General features: G+C 38.9%; 1 protein-coding gene across 4 annotated transcripts; it reads right to left on the bottom strand.

Annotated features, from left to right (window-relative positions):
* Window positions 1-198: 198 nt before the first annotated feature.
* On the bottom strand, window positions 199-8,162 carry pyroxd2 (pyridine nucleotide-disulphide oxidoreductase domain 2). 4 transcript variants are annotated; one of them, XM_038736783.1, is made up of 16 exons: window positions 7,938-8,162; window positions 7,665-7,684; window positions 7,189-7,282; window positions 6,633-6,706; window positions 6,378-6,533; window positions 6,065-6,218; window positions 5,880-5,941; window positions 5,700-5,797; window positions 5,475-5,616; window positions 5,221-5,355; window positions 5,069-5,141; window positions 3,133-3,286; window positions 2,430-2,581; window positions 1,950-2,056; window positions 1,456-1,576; window positions 199-1,165 (listed from the first exon to the last, which is right to left on the bottom strand). In XM_038736783.1, exons 1-16 carry the CDS (start codon window positions 8,059-8,061, stop codon window positions 1,095-1,097), a joined length of 1,737 nt encoding a protein of 578 aa, XP_038592711.1. In that variant the 5' UTR covers window positions 8,062-8,162; the 3' UTR covers window positions 199-1,094. The 4 variants fall into 4 exon arrangements, with proteins under 4 accessions (XP_038592711.1, XP_038592712.1, XP_038592713.1 ...); XM_038736784.1 differs by lacking the exon at window positions 7,938-8,162 and adding an exon at window positions 7,840-7,936; XM_038736785.1 differs by lacking the exon at window positions 7,938-8,162 and having other exon boundaries at window positions 7,597-7,667.
* Window positions 8,163-13,187: the final 5,025 nt, after the last annotated feature.

The raw sequence follows: 13,187 nt of genomic DNA, 5'->3' as shown, positions 1-13,187 counted from the left end.
GTCAAGCGCCGACGCTAGATACACCCTGGGCAGCGTCTTAAAGGCACAGGACACCGCCATTGAATATTGAACGATAGATCTTAACCATACACAACTAAAGGAATCACACAAAGCAAAGCACACAGGCTTGGAAATCTGTAGTGCACTTAATACAGTTTGTGTAGGGTTTGGCAAAATAAATAAATAAATTAGGCTCTATGTAGTTTGAACGGTCTTTATTGCCATACTAAATAGACACATTATTATTCCACATGGGGGAAACCAGTTTGGTCGCCCATGCACAATTATATTGGTCTTTCAACTTACCCCATCAGTTAAAGAAATATTAAAGTAATGGTTTTATGACAATTGAAATTGAATTGAAATTGGTTTTCTGAAACACTGAGCACACAGAAAACCCATTATACCACTTTCATCATCAAACATTAACTTAATTCTAACATTACTTTAATTGTTGTTTCACATTTATACTAAAAGACTGAACAGTGTCCTGTAGATAAAGATGTCCCTTTCACATAAGGACATTTTGACATGACAAAAAAAAGCACAGGTGTCAGTAAGAAAATCAGCGATGGTTGGATTCCATTTAGCTGCTTCAGTTTCAGGGTCCTGATACTTACCGGGATACTTAAACAGAACAGGGCCCATGTTAATGTTATTAGTATCAGCTGTGTTTTCCCACCACAACTAGTCAAAATGCCTGCTGTGAAAATTATTTTTTAGATTTCTATCCTGATATCCTAAAATGTCACATCAATCCCTCACAATATGAAACACGCCAATAGTCATTATGCATAGTTTGAAAAAATGAAACACATTTGCTTGAATTCATTTGAATCCCTTCATACAAGGTTGTAAAAAGCATAGCAAAAACATTTCCATCATTACACTAACAGTTTTAGTTCATTTCATTAAGACAAGTATGAGTTATTCTAAAAATGTATTTGCTGTCTTCAACTTTGTTTTGTTGGTATCAGTGATTTTCAATGACTTCAGAAGTGCTGTCACAGCTGGATATTGGCACAGCTGGTGTGGCAGCATTGCGTAATTGTTTTCACAATGAGCCTGAAAAGCCTTGTGTATTGAGTCATGTTTCATTGACGTTTCAGGTCAGCCATGACAGTGAGTGCTGCATTCCAGCCGGGAGAACCCATCACACCACCACCTAAAAAAATATTTAAATCAACATAAAAAATGGACACGAATGAGTCAGTCTTGTTCTGTGTAGGGAAATCAGAAACAGTTTACTCAGCCATCTAACATCACCAAGTGACTTAATTTCTTTATCATCAGCAGCAAAGATAAGCTTTCATCCAAAGGTCCAAATTTACTGCTCTTCCATCACCAGCCAGCATAGCATACATTGTTGTATTTATATTACACTACAAAATACACAACAATTTTTTTTTTATTGCAATTCAATATTCAGCTGAGGGTTCAGCATATAAAACAAACCTGGATGACAGCCGCTGCCACACATATACAGCCCTTTAATTGGTGAACGATAGTCTGAGAGAGAGGGCAAAGGTCGTGCTAGGTAGAGCTGGTCCAGTGACATTGATCCATGGAAAATATTCTGTCAAGATAAGACCAAAATGTTTTTTTTTTCTTTTTGTTGCTTGATAGAATTATGTGATTATGACAAAAGTAGGATGTAATTTGTTTAATGACTGCTTCATAAAACTCATATCATTCAGTGAGCTATTGTCACTTCACACAGTTGGTGTGAACTTTGATTCTCACTCACGGGTTGTGTTACAACTGTCTGTAACCATTAACTGCTTAAATTACAGGTCTGTCCCTGAGAGGATAGTGAATGACAGAACTCTGCTGAGGACATAGATTACTTCCTCATCCAGTGAACAATTGATTATATCAAATAAATCACATGTGTATCAACATTAAAATTGCTGGTTAGTTTGGCAATGTATGCAGTGTACAGAATGTACCCCTCCAGTCAGCCCAAAGATTCTCTCCAGGTCAGGCGGAGCCAGAATGTCTCTGCCAACCACAGACTTTTTGAATCCAGGGGCGTATTGTTCCACCCAGTCAAATGCTGAAGACACAGACAAACACATTCTTTATCACTGAAACAGCTTAATCATTATACATTATACACTGAGTGTCAAAACACTGTTTATCAATTTTGGAAAATAATACTTTCCAAGTTTCACCATTCAACATTTAAAAATGACAGATTATGGCTTCAAAATAGAACAGTTTCTAAGTAAATTCTCGTTTTCAAAAGGTGGATATCTCATTTTGGAATAAAAATTTGCCTTTACAATGCTGCCATCATATAATTACTTATTTTTATCAGTTTAAGATCAGATTCATGCAAAGCATACTAGAACTTGTGTCCCTGATCAATAAATGAAGTAGAAATGCACAATTGGAACTATAAGAAGTTCTGAATCATTGTGTGTTACCAGTGTCTGCGAAGGCCTCTCTGTCCTGGTTTGTCCACTCCCTGCTGTTTATGTGGTAGGGCGTGTATTGGGTGAACAGTGACACCACGTGGCAGCCAGATGGAGCCAGAGTAGGATCCAACACAGAGGGGATGGTCATCTCTAGCATGGGTCTACAGGAGTAGAGGGACATGATGAGGCAAGATGGAGGGCAGTGAAGGGTGGGTGACTCTTTGATGAACATTCGGAATAAGAGAATGTAAGAATATAAGTTTGTTTTTTTTAAAGAAACATTATGAGAGCTAAGAAAACAACTTCATTAATCAAGATTGGAAATGATTGACGTTGGATATTGCTTTTGGGTAAAAGTTACGTGGTCAGCAGTCTGCAAACAAAAAAAAAAGTTTTTAAACTGATGTATAGACACACAAGAGAGTTACTGCATGCTGACATAAATGTGTGGAGACAATATCTACTACAAGGCACACAATCTTATGTTTTTAACAATTGAGATACATAGGCTAAATTATAATTATAATTTTATAACACGCACCTAACACTCTGTCCTGTACTCTCTACAGAAATTAATGTTTTACTAGCTCTTATGTATGAAAATATGTGCTGGATCATTTATTGAAACGTGAACAAATGTTTACCACCAGTAATATCTCTTGCAGTTAAGAGAAAGTGTTATGTGTCCACTTGTGACGATATAATTATGTACCTTGATGAGGGACGTCCATTCATGGCCTCTTTATATGCACTCTCCAGTACGTCCACACTTTCACAGTTGAGGTGAATGGAGCACTGATGGTGTGGTCCAGGTCTATCATCTGGTGTGGGAGATGCTAGGAAGTTTGGTAGCTTGTCCACTGCCACTGTGAAATCAGGTCACAACATAGAAAATAACATGGAATCAGTATCATCTGCTGGTTCCCTAGTAAATCACATTAAGCCTGTTGCAAAGAACCTTGGTGTCTGGTTTGATAGTAATTTAAATTTCGAGCAGCACACCACAAAGCTTGTTCAATCATGTTTTTATCAACATAGAAATATAGCAAAAATTCGATCTATGTTAACTTTTAAGGACACCGAGACCATTTTACACGCCTTCATCTCATCACGCCTGGATTATTGCAACAGCCTTTTCACCTGTTTAACCCAAAAATCTACTGATCGACTCCAGACTGTCCAGGAACTCAGCTGCCAGGCTTTTAACCAGAACAAAGAAATATGACCACATTACTCCAGTGTGTTTTAGAATTGACCCTTCATGGCCTCTCGCCTTGTTATATTTCTGACCTTTTAGTCCCATACACACCAGCACGTACCTTGAGATCCTCGGGCAGAGGTCTGCTACCTGTTCCAGAGTCTCGACTGAAAAAATAAAGGGGACAGAGCGTTTGCTCTCAGGGCCCCGAGGCTCTGGAACAGCCTGCCCGAGGAAATCAGGTCGGCTGAGTCAGTGAACTCTTTTAAGTCCCTTCTTAAAACATACTTTTATAGGAGAGCCTTTCCCGATCTTATTTGACTTTATTTTATCCCTTTTATTTTATTCTATTTTACTTATTTTATATTTATCTTAAACGTATATTTTAGTCTTTTCAGTGTTTTCTTGCTTTTATCTTGTATTGTTTTTGTATTATTGTCTTTTGGATATTATTGTCTTTACACTTGTTAAAGCACTTGTTTGTTTGAAAAGTGCTCTACAAATAAAGATTATTATTATTATCATTATTATTTGCTCTAAGATCATTTATCATTTTATGTGTGCATTTGTATTTCTGTTTTTGGTACAACAAAGTGTGTGCTTAAGTTTCAGTTTCCTAAATGTTTGAATGACAATTAGGGCTGTCAGCGAATGCAATATGTGTTTGTGCTTAACACTGCTCAATTTCTTCACCTTAAGAAGCTAAGACTGTTACAATAAATTCAACAAAACAGAGTAGACTATCATTATGTCTAAAAGCAATGCACTGTAAAGGATCAGACAGGAGTAAAGACTTCCAGAGTAATAAAGCCCTACAGCTCAGGCTCTACTATAATTAACAAGCAGGAGCTACAAATGGCACCACACAGGAAGCTGAAGAACTCCAAACATCTTCTTAGTTCTGTGTGCTTTACACAGTTTTATATTACCCCAAACTTCGAAACTCATGTTTAGAGTACTAAGAGCTTAGACATTGACCTAATCTTACACTGTAATAATATACAGTACTCAATCATGGAGGAGTAAGAGCTGATCCCTTGTGATACATGATGTCTTTTTGTTTGTTTGTTTGTGCATTATTGCCAAGTCTCCATTGTCTTACACCTTAAAACTTCTTTGCTCAACAAAAAAACAGACCAGTAGTAAGTATGACTAAAGAATGCAGGGTCTCACCTAAATATCTTGAACATATGGCTAAGAAACAGCTTGCCCAGAGATAAGACAATGAGCCCAGTAGCTTACTTTTGAGGCTTACTGCAACACTAAATATTATCATGCTCGAAAAGTTGTCTCTCCTCAGGAGTGGTAACGTTTTATATCATTTTAATCAGCACATTTGGAAACAATTGATAATATCCTCCATTATTTTTAGCCGTCAAAACACCACACCAGCTACTGGAACATTTGCATACGATCATGATTTGCATTAGCATGGCAGAAAGAGATTTACCGTTGATCTTGGTAACTGGTGAGGTGTAGTCTATCTGATCTACAGCTTTGATGAACTCTGGAGGAAGTGCAGCCTACATTGCAAACAGGAAGCCAGAATAAATCATACTGTCTGGTGCCATGGTTACATGTTGTTTATTTGTTCTTTATTACCTGTGGCGTGAGGTTCTTGAAAGTAACATATGGGGTTGCATTTGATAAAACAACTTTACTGTGGATCTCTGTGCCATCCTTTAGCACTACTCCCTTGGCAGCACCATCTGAACCAACCACGACTTGTCCTACATCCTGCCAAGGATACACATTGTATATAAATAAAGACCAAAATACAGATGCTGGAATATAATATCCATTAATACACAATATAAGCTGCACCAAATCAATATAATTAATCAAAACCACATTACCTTCTCAGTGAAAATTTCTACGCCATAGGATCGAGCAGAGCTAGCAATAGCCTGAGACACACCTCCCATGCCTCCCTCCACATAACCCCATGCTCCCTTCTCCTTCTCCAGCTCTCCCATCACATGGTGCAAGAGCACATACCTTCAAGGCAAGAGGTCAGTGTTAAATTCAGTGCAGTTAAAACTGTAGTTGTGAGTGTTTGTGTGCCCTAAAATGTGCCTCACCCACTACCAGGATTACTTGGACTGGTCATGGCTCCTATCACAGCATCAGTAGCCAGCGTTGCTCTCAGTGGCTCCGACTCAAACCAGCAATTGAGGATCTACCACACAAAACGCATTGCTCATGACGCAGTCAATAGAAAACATCAATTAATGCCAAATGTTATGTAAGCTATAACAAACCTTCATTATTGGTGCAGTTATAATCTCATAAAAGTCTGGAATGTTTGTGCCCAGTTTCAGACCTTTAAATTCAAAAAACATAACTCTGTTGCAGCAGCAAACAAAATAAGTTCATGGTGAATAGTTTGTTATTCTGACATAAAAATATAGATGTTTATTTCCAAAACATGCATCCACCAACACACCACATTTGACAATAGGCATCAGGGTTTTAGCTGCAGTCAGCCTCTTCCTCAGTGATCCAGTGGTAACACCAGGAATGTCTACAGGAGGAGCATCTAGAAGAGGATGGATAGCTCCTGCTAGCTTATCAAGGTATGCAACGTAATCTGGAAAGGCCTGTGTACATGGCAAAGAATAGGTGAAGGTGAGGGTGAGTGAATGGAGGTGGGATTGTGTGAGAAAAAATATGGAGTAACTGGAGACTGAAGAGTAAAATGCAGACTCATGCACATTACAGTTGAGCGTTTACCATGACAATCACAATGCTTAAATCACCTTAGCATCCTTCTTTGAGAACTTGCTGATCTCTATCTGGTTCATGGCCATATCTGAGCCCAGGGTGAGAGACCTTGGAGGGGCACCTCTCACCCCCTCCTCCAACATGGGAGTGAAAGCATGGGGGTCCCTCATATAGACCTTCAGCCCATGTTTCTGAAGTTGTAAGCACACAAAAAATGAAGAGCAGTAAATAAGATCAAGCCTTCTCAGAATGAGCTGAATTCATATATTTTACACCATAGCTGTGTTTACCTTGAGCTCCAAGTCTGCATATATGTGGGGTCTTAATAAACTGAGCAAATAGGAACACCTGGAGAAGCGAAAACCTACACACGAAGGACACAATAAATTACATTTCTTTCAATACAACTTCACTTGATACATATTAATATATTAATATTGTATTTAATATACAATATTAAATTATAACTGTGTAAAAGTTAAAATTTACAAAACAGTGTATAATTCAACATTAACTAAACCCTCATAAACACATTTACATGCAGTCTATAATAATGAAATGTCCTCCACCACTAAAGAGTTGGTATACCCAAATTACAAAAATACATATTTTTCACATACCATTAGTGGTACCAAGCCATGCAGATAGTTTGGAGCTTTTTGTGTTGCCTTGTTTTTGTTACTCTGAATAATCAACAGAACATGCTGTCAACAGTTTTAGCGTGTATACATTAAGATAATACTAGTATGCTCTGGGTATGTTTTGTGCCTTTTCGTAGTTCTGTTTGGGTGAGCCGACCCTTTATGATCTGGGTTCAGCCAGGATTCCAGTCAGAGGCCGCCCTACCAGGGAAGATTTCCTCAGAAATAGCTGCTCCTCCCAGCAGATGTCTGCGCTCTAGCACTGCTGTCTTCAGTCCTCCCTTCTGAAGATAGGCAGCCTGCACACACACACACACACATGTTTGTTCCTCCATCCCCTTGGGGACATCTCATTGACATAATGCAATACCTAGCCCCTTACCCGAACCATAACCATCACAACTATATATAACATTAACTCTTACCCTAACTCTAACCTTAACACAATTGTAACCTAAAATGAAGTTTTAACCCCAAAAGAAAAGTCTCTACCCATGGAGACCTCAACGTTTGTCCCCATGGTGACAAAAGTCATCATCAGATCCCTGCCAGGATATAAAAACATTAGACACACACACACACACACACACACCCTGTGGCACATGACCTTTACCCTGTTGCTGAATCCTATGTTGTATTACAGCCTACTGTAGGTGTTGGAAAACAAGTATATGCACTCACTGCCACCAATCCATTGTGTCCTGCAAAGAAATATATCATATGTCACGTTGTGCATGCTGCTCTACTGTACTTTTTAGTCAGGTTAAATGAGTCCAGCAATTTAGATTAAACTGTTTTGCAAAACAGTTAAATACATAGCGCACAGAATTTCAAGGACAAATAAAGACATTCCTACTTTTCCGAACGAAAATTTTGTGTCAATGTTGAAAAATGTTGCGCGGGTTGTTACTGCAGCACAACTTCTGTGTTTTCGGTACAGGTCACAGATCTCACCTCCTCCAATGACCAGCGCGTCATACTGGGATTTCAAAGTGGCGTGACTGGATCTGGATCTAATCACTGTCCCCATTACAGTCACAGCCCTCCGTCCTCGGTCAGTCCACGCCGCTGCAGCCATAGCAGTAGTGTGAGGCAGGTTACGTAAAGATTCGGGTATCCAAGAGACTGCGAGCCTCACTCGCTAAACTGGGCAGCTTTCAGCCCCGACGAAAAGTGTGCCTGGACATGTAATAAAAAAACGTAGGCTATGTTATATGTAACCCAGGGGCGTTTCCAGGCTCTTGAAACATTGGGGGCTTAGCCCAGCAAAGAAATCTTTCATGTTATAACCCCCACCCCCCATTGCTGTCTACCCAAAGTACATCTAGAAAGCAACAGTAAAATTATATATAGGCCTATAGCATACATTTATTATGAATTTTATAATTACTACTGATAATAATTACCACTGATTATATTAAATGGGGGGAGGGTGGGGGGCAATTCAAAATGAGAACAATATAGTGTAATATAATGCAGTAAGCCTGTCAGGCATTCTGTATTGCTGTCAAATATGTTTCTCCTATAGATCAACTTTTCTCATTTAATTTAATCCTAGCTGTGTCCACATACATGCAGGCATGCCTGAAGCAGGCTAAAGTCTTTTCAAATGTGCATATCGGACCTTTTCACCTCAATGATAAATTAGCTTAATTAATCAGAATTCAATTAAGAATTATTTATTGACAAAATATTTGATGGGGGGGTCTGGTGGTCCTCCCCCTGAAGATTTTGAGCATAAAACACTTAATTTCCTGAATTATGGAGACATTTTCTGCACCAATTCATTGTGGAAATGTCTTTATTTTTATAAAGGGACGGACAAAATTTAGGTGGCAGGTGACAATTCAGAATGTAAAAATATAATAGAATGTAATGCAGTAATCAATAGCTTATTTTTTTTTTTTTTAGCTTATGGCGAATTATTTATTTTTTTGGCCCACAACACAAGAAACAGTGAGCAGAGGGGGAGGGTGTGGGTGCTGTAAGAGATGTGATTGGGTCAGCCTAATGTCAGTATAGGCCTATGCTTTATGGGCTGATCGTTGGCCCATTTTTTTAAAAACAGTTAGGTCTATAAAAATAAATAATTTGACTTGTAGCCTACTCCATGAGACGAGCGCACTGCTCTTCATCAGAGGAAGAAAACCGAAATTGAAAACACTTGTGATCACTCAGACAGAAATATCACCACAATTCCACACAAATGTTCACCTCTGAAAAGTGCAGATTACATCCACTTTCGAGGGAATGAAGCATTCTAGAGCAGAGAGACAGTCAAACAGAGCAAAGTGTCTCTGAGCGAGAGAGACAGCAAGACACGGAGGACAGGTGTTATTGTCGCGGTCAGGTGTGTCATGATATTCTCCCACTACTTTGCGGCGACTGTTACCGTTTGTGTAACAAATACACTGACTAGACACTGACCGATAACATTATTGTTTAAATGTATAATTACAATATTGCTAGGGACAATTCAGAAGTCGCGGATAAGCCCTGAAGCTGAGAGCAATGCTCTCTCTCTCTCTCTCTCTCCTGCTCCCTCTAAATGCAGGGAGGCTGAGTAAGAATAGGCCTAAACCTTTTTCAGAAACAGGAAGACCCACAGCCAAAGTTTTTGGTCACATTTGTTGGATTATTTTGTTACCATTGAGCTGTTGCTGTTGTTCTGTTACAGAAAACAAAAAAAAAGAACTTGCATATAAATAAAAAATATATATATAAGGAGACAAGGAGTAACCACACTGCCACAATTACAATACAGTAACAATGCAATGAATGCAAAAGTGAAGCGTTATGACTCATACCCTTAATGTGACAAGTGCATGTGCTTGTTTATATAACGTGAAGGATTTGGGATGTGGACTGCTTCAGGATAAGTTAGAGATATTCTAGTTTTAATGCAGTGTCCTACACTACCTACAGGTCAATCTAGCTATCTCAACCAATTATTATCCAGCTGGCCACTTGGGGGCACAATTGTTCCAGTTATTCCAGCTCTAAAGCCCTGTGTCATGGTTTCCACTAACAGCACTTTCAAAAGTTGCATCATTAACACCAAGGTCATTCAAAACTCATTCAGTCATTTCACATTATTTTTATTTCCATTTGGTGTTTATAGTGAAAAATGTTTTGATATTGGCAACAGCTTATGAGATACTAACCAGTTTATGACTAAATACCTCACTGACTTTATTAATTTCCAGACTTTCATATCCAGACTCTTTCCCAAGATCGAGTGAAAGTACAAATATGTAAATCTAAAAAATGTCATATCCAGACTCTTTCCCAAGATCGAGTGAAAGTACAAATATGTAAATCTAAAAAATGTCACAAGATGTCAGGATACAATGTAACCAAACATTTGCTCCACAGAGCACTGTGACTTGATTGTAAAGGTGTTTACATACAACATTTATGAAGAAATATAATAATCAGAAAGTGCAGTTGAAGACATCCCCTCTTAGCTGGTTTGGGCTCAAGTCGTCTCACAGTAAGGGCCCACCTTAAGAGTTTCAAGATGGGCTCTTAACACAGAATGCTTTCTTAGTGCTGCTGTTGAAGATGTCATACTGGCCTAGTGGTTCACTTACCATGCATTAATAAGATAAGAGGCCATAGATCATCTGTGGACCTAAGCAACAGTCCAGGGAGTAGACAGAGCCAGAGAAGGAGAGCTGTCTGTTGGGATCTTAGGATGGAAGAGTGATAATTGGTACAAAAACAACCAAACACAGCAGAACATAACAAAGTTATCATCTCATCTTGTCTCTATAATGTGGATTTTTTACTATGTTTTGCTTAGACAGTGTAAAATAATTCCTGAGGCTTATATAGATTGTGCACTCTCTTGGCAGGGGGAATGAAATGAGGTGTTATGGTGATCTAGAGTTTCCCGCTATACTTAACATGCCTCTCCCTTGGTGTATTAGAGAAGCATTAGTTTCAGGGAAGAGAAATTATCCTGATATGTTGTCTGCTTGGTTTTCCTTTAAGGAACGTCTGCGGACAACAGCCAATCAACCATAACTAGATCAAAAGCAGGAGATTTTGTTCTTGTAAGCAGAAATTAACACTTCATTCCCCTTTGTCTGCAGAAATTCAACACTACAGCCCTCGAAGGCTCTCCCAGGCAATAAAGGAGAAAATTCAATTATGTTATAACAGTGCCGCACCAAAACACAATTACCTTATTTTCTGGGGGGGAAAAATGTGCTTCTTTTCCTGCAGGCAGAGAGGTTCACTGGTGAAGCTGTTAGGCTTAGAGACATTTATCTGACAGTTCTGAGCATTCCTAATTATGAAATATAAGCTACTGTCTCATAGCAGAACATAGAAAGGTGTTACAGTCCAAAAAATACATCTGTAGGCCTAACTGCCTTAAGGGATTCTAACTTCCTCATTGTAACTTGCAACACTGAAGACATATGTATGTTTAGTTTTTAACCAATGATGAGTAAGTACATTGTTAGTGTGTGTGGCTCAGGGGGAGAACAAAATAAACTGCAACATAGAAAGACACTGTAGCCTTTGTAGAATTGACTGTGTCATGTTTCCTGAATAAAAAGTTCACTGACAAAAAAGACTAGATGATTTGGTCGTAAAGTGTGGGTGTAACTAATGTATCGATGTGTAGGGGTAGCTTCCATGGAAAGCGAATGAATTAATGAATGTATTTGAACAACTGCAGCACAAGACAGCGCCTAAACACTTAGTTAAATGTCCATACTTTTCAGTTTAATGTGGAGAAATGTCATTTTGTGTAATGTATTTTGAACACTGATCTGGTGCTGAAATTATTAGTCTATTAATCTATTAATTAATCAACAGAAAACTGTTTTGAAATTTTTTAGGTCATTTATCAAGCAAAACTTCCAAACATTTCCTTGTTCTGGCTTCTTGAGAATTTGCTGTGTCATATGAATATAAATTGAATATCTTTAGGTTTGGGATTTGTGCAAAGACAAAACAAGTCTGTGAACATGTTTTCTAGGACTCTCTGGGAACTTGTGATGGTCATTTTTGACCATTATTTTCTTAGATTTTATAGCCTAGACTCTGTATAAAGCCTAATCGATAATGACAACAATTGTTAGTATGCAGTCCTAAAATGACCCAAGATTGTAATATTTTATTGTGATACTACGATGTGCTTGTTTATTAATACTTTAGTCTCTTTGTACTCTTGACATATAAAGTTTTTTTCCCACTTAGTGTGGCACAGGTTACTCAAAATATCTTTTGTAATTTGGTTTAAAATGTAAATTAAACATTTTTGCACAATTTTATCAAGTTAATAGGACTGGAAAATGTTATCTTTTATTAAAATGTAACAAAAATACTTGTGGTACTGTGGTAGAAGCTCAATAACTGGCACAGGTATTTACATTATTCTGAACAAACTTTTTAAATACTGCACATTTGACGCTGGCTCAGCTGGCTCTCTGGTGCGGTCAGAACAACCTGGAGCTTAACATGCTCAAAACTGTGGAGATGACCGTGGACTTCAGGAGAAGCCCCCCACTCTATCCCCCATCACCATACTCAACAGCCCTTTGTCTGCTGTGGAATCCTTCAGGTTTCTGGGATCCACTATATCCCAGGACCTGAAGTGGGAGCCCAACACTGACACCATCATCAAGAAGGCGGTACTTCCTGCGTCAGCTCAGGAAGCTCAACCTGCCCAAGGAGCTGCTGATCCAGTTCTACACAGCCATCATCCAGTCTGTCCTCTGCACCTCCATCACTGTCTGGTTTGGATCTGCCACCAAAAAGGACAGGAGCAGACTACAACGGACAGTCAGGACTGCAGAAAAAATCATCAGTGCCAACTCCATTCAGGAGTTATACATTTCCAGAGTCAGGAAGCGGGCAGGAAACATCACTGCAGATCCATCTCACCCCGGACACAACCTGTTCCAGCTCCTCCCCTCTGGTAGGCGCTACAGAGCTCTGTACACCAAAACCAACAGACACAGAAGCAGTTTCTTCCCACAAGCCATCACTCTGATGAACAGCTGATTTCTGACTCACAGTGTCAGGAACAATTCCTGTGCAATAACCCAGTAACTCTGTCTCTAATCAGCACCTGTTTACTAGTTTCCACTTATTGTTTATTTATTCACCATTCTCTATTTCAGTGCTGTTCATACTATGTCATATTGTATATACTGTATACCAATACACCTACCTCAGGTCATAAGG

This window comes from Micropterus salmoides, unplaced genomic scaffold (assembly GCF_014851395.1).
Source record: "Micropterus salmoides isolate LMB-PRFRI ecotype aquatic unplaced genomic scaffold, ASM1485139v1 Ms_hic_scaffold_22, whole genome shotgun sequence".
NCBI lineage: Eukaryota > Metazoa > Chordata > Actinopteri > Centrarchiformes > Centrarchidae > Micropterus > Micropterus salmoides.
This window is presented reverse-complemented; position numbering and strand designations above follow the sequence as displayed.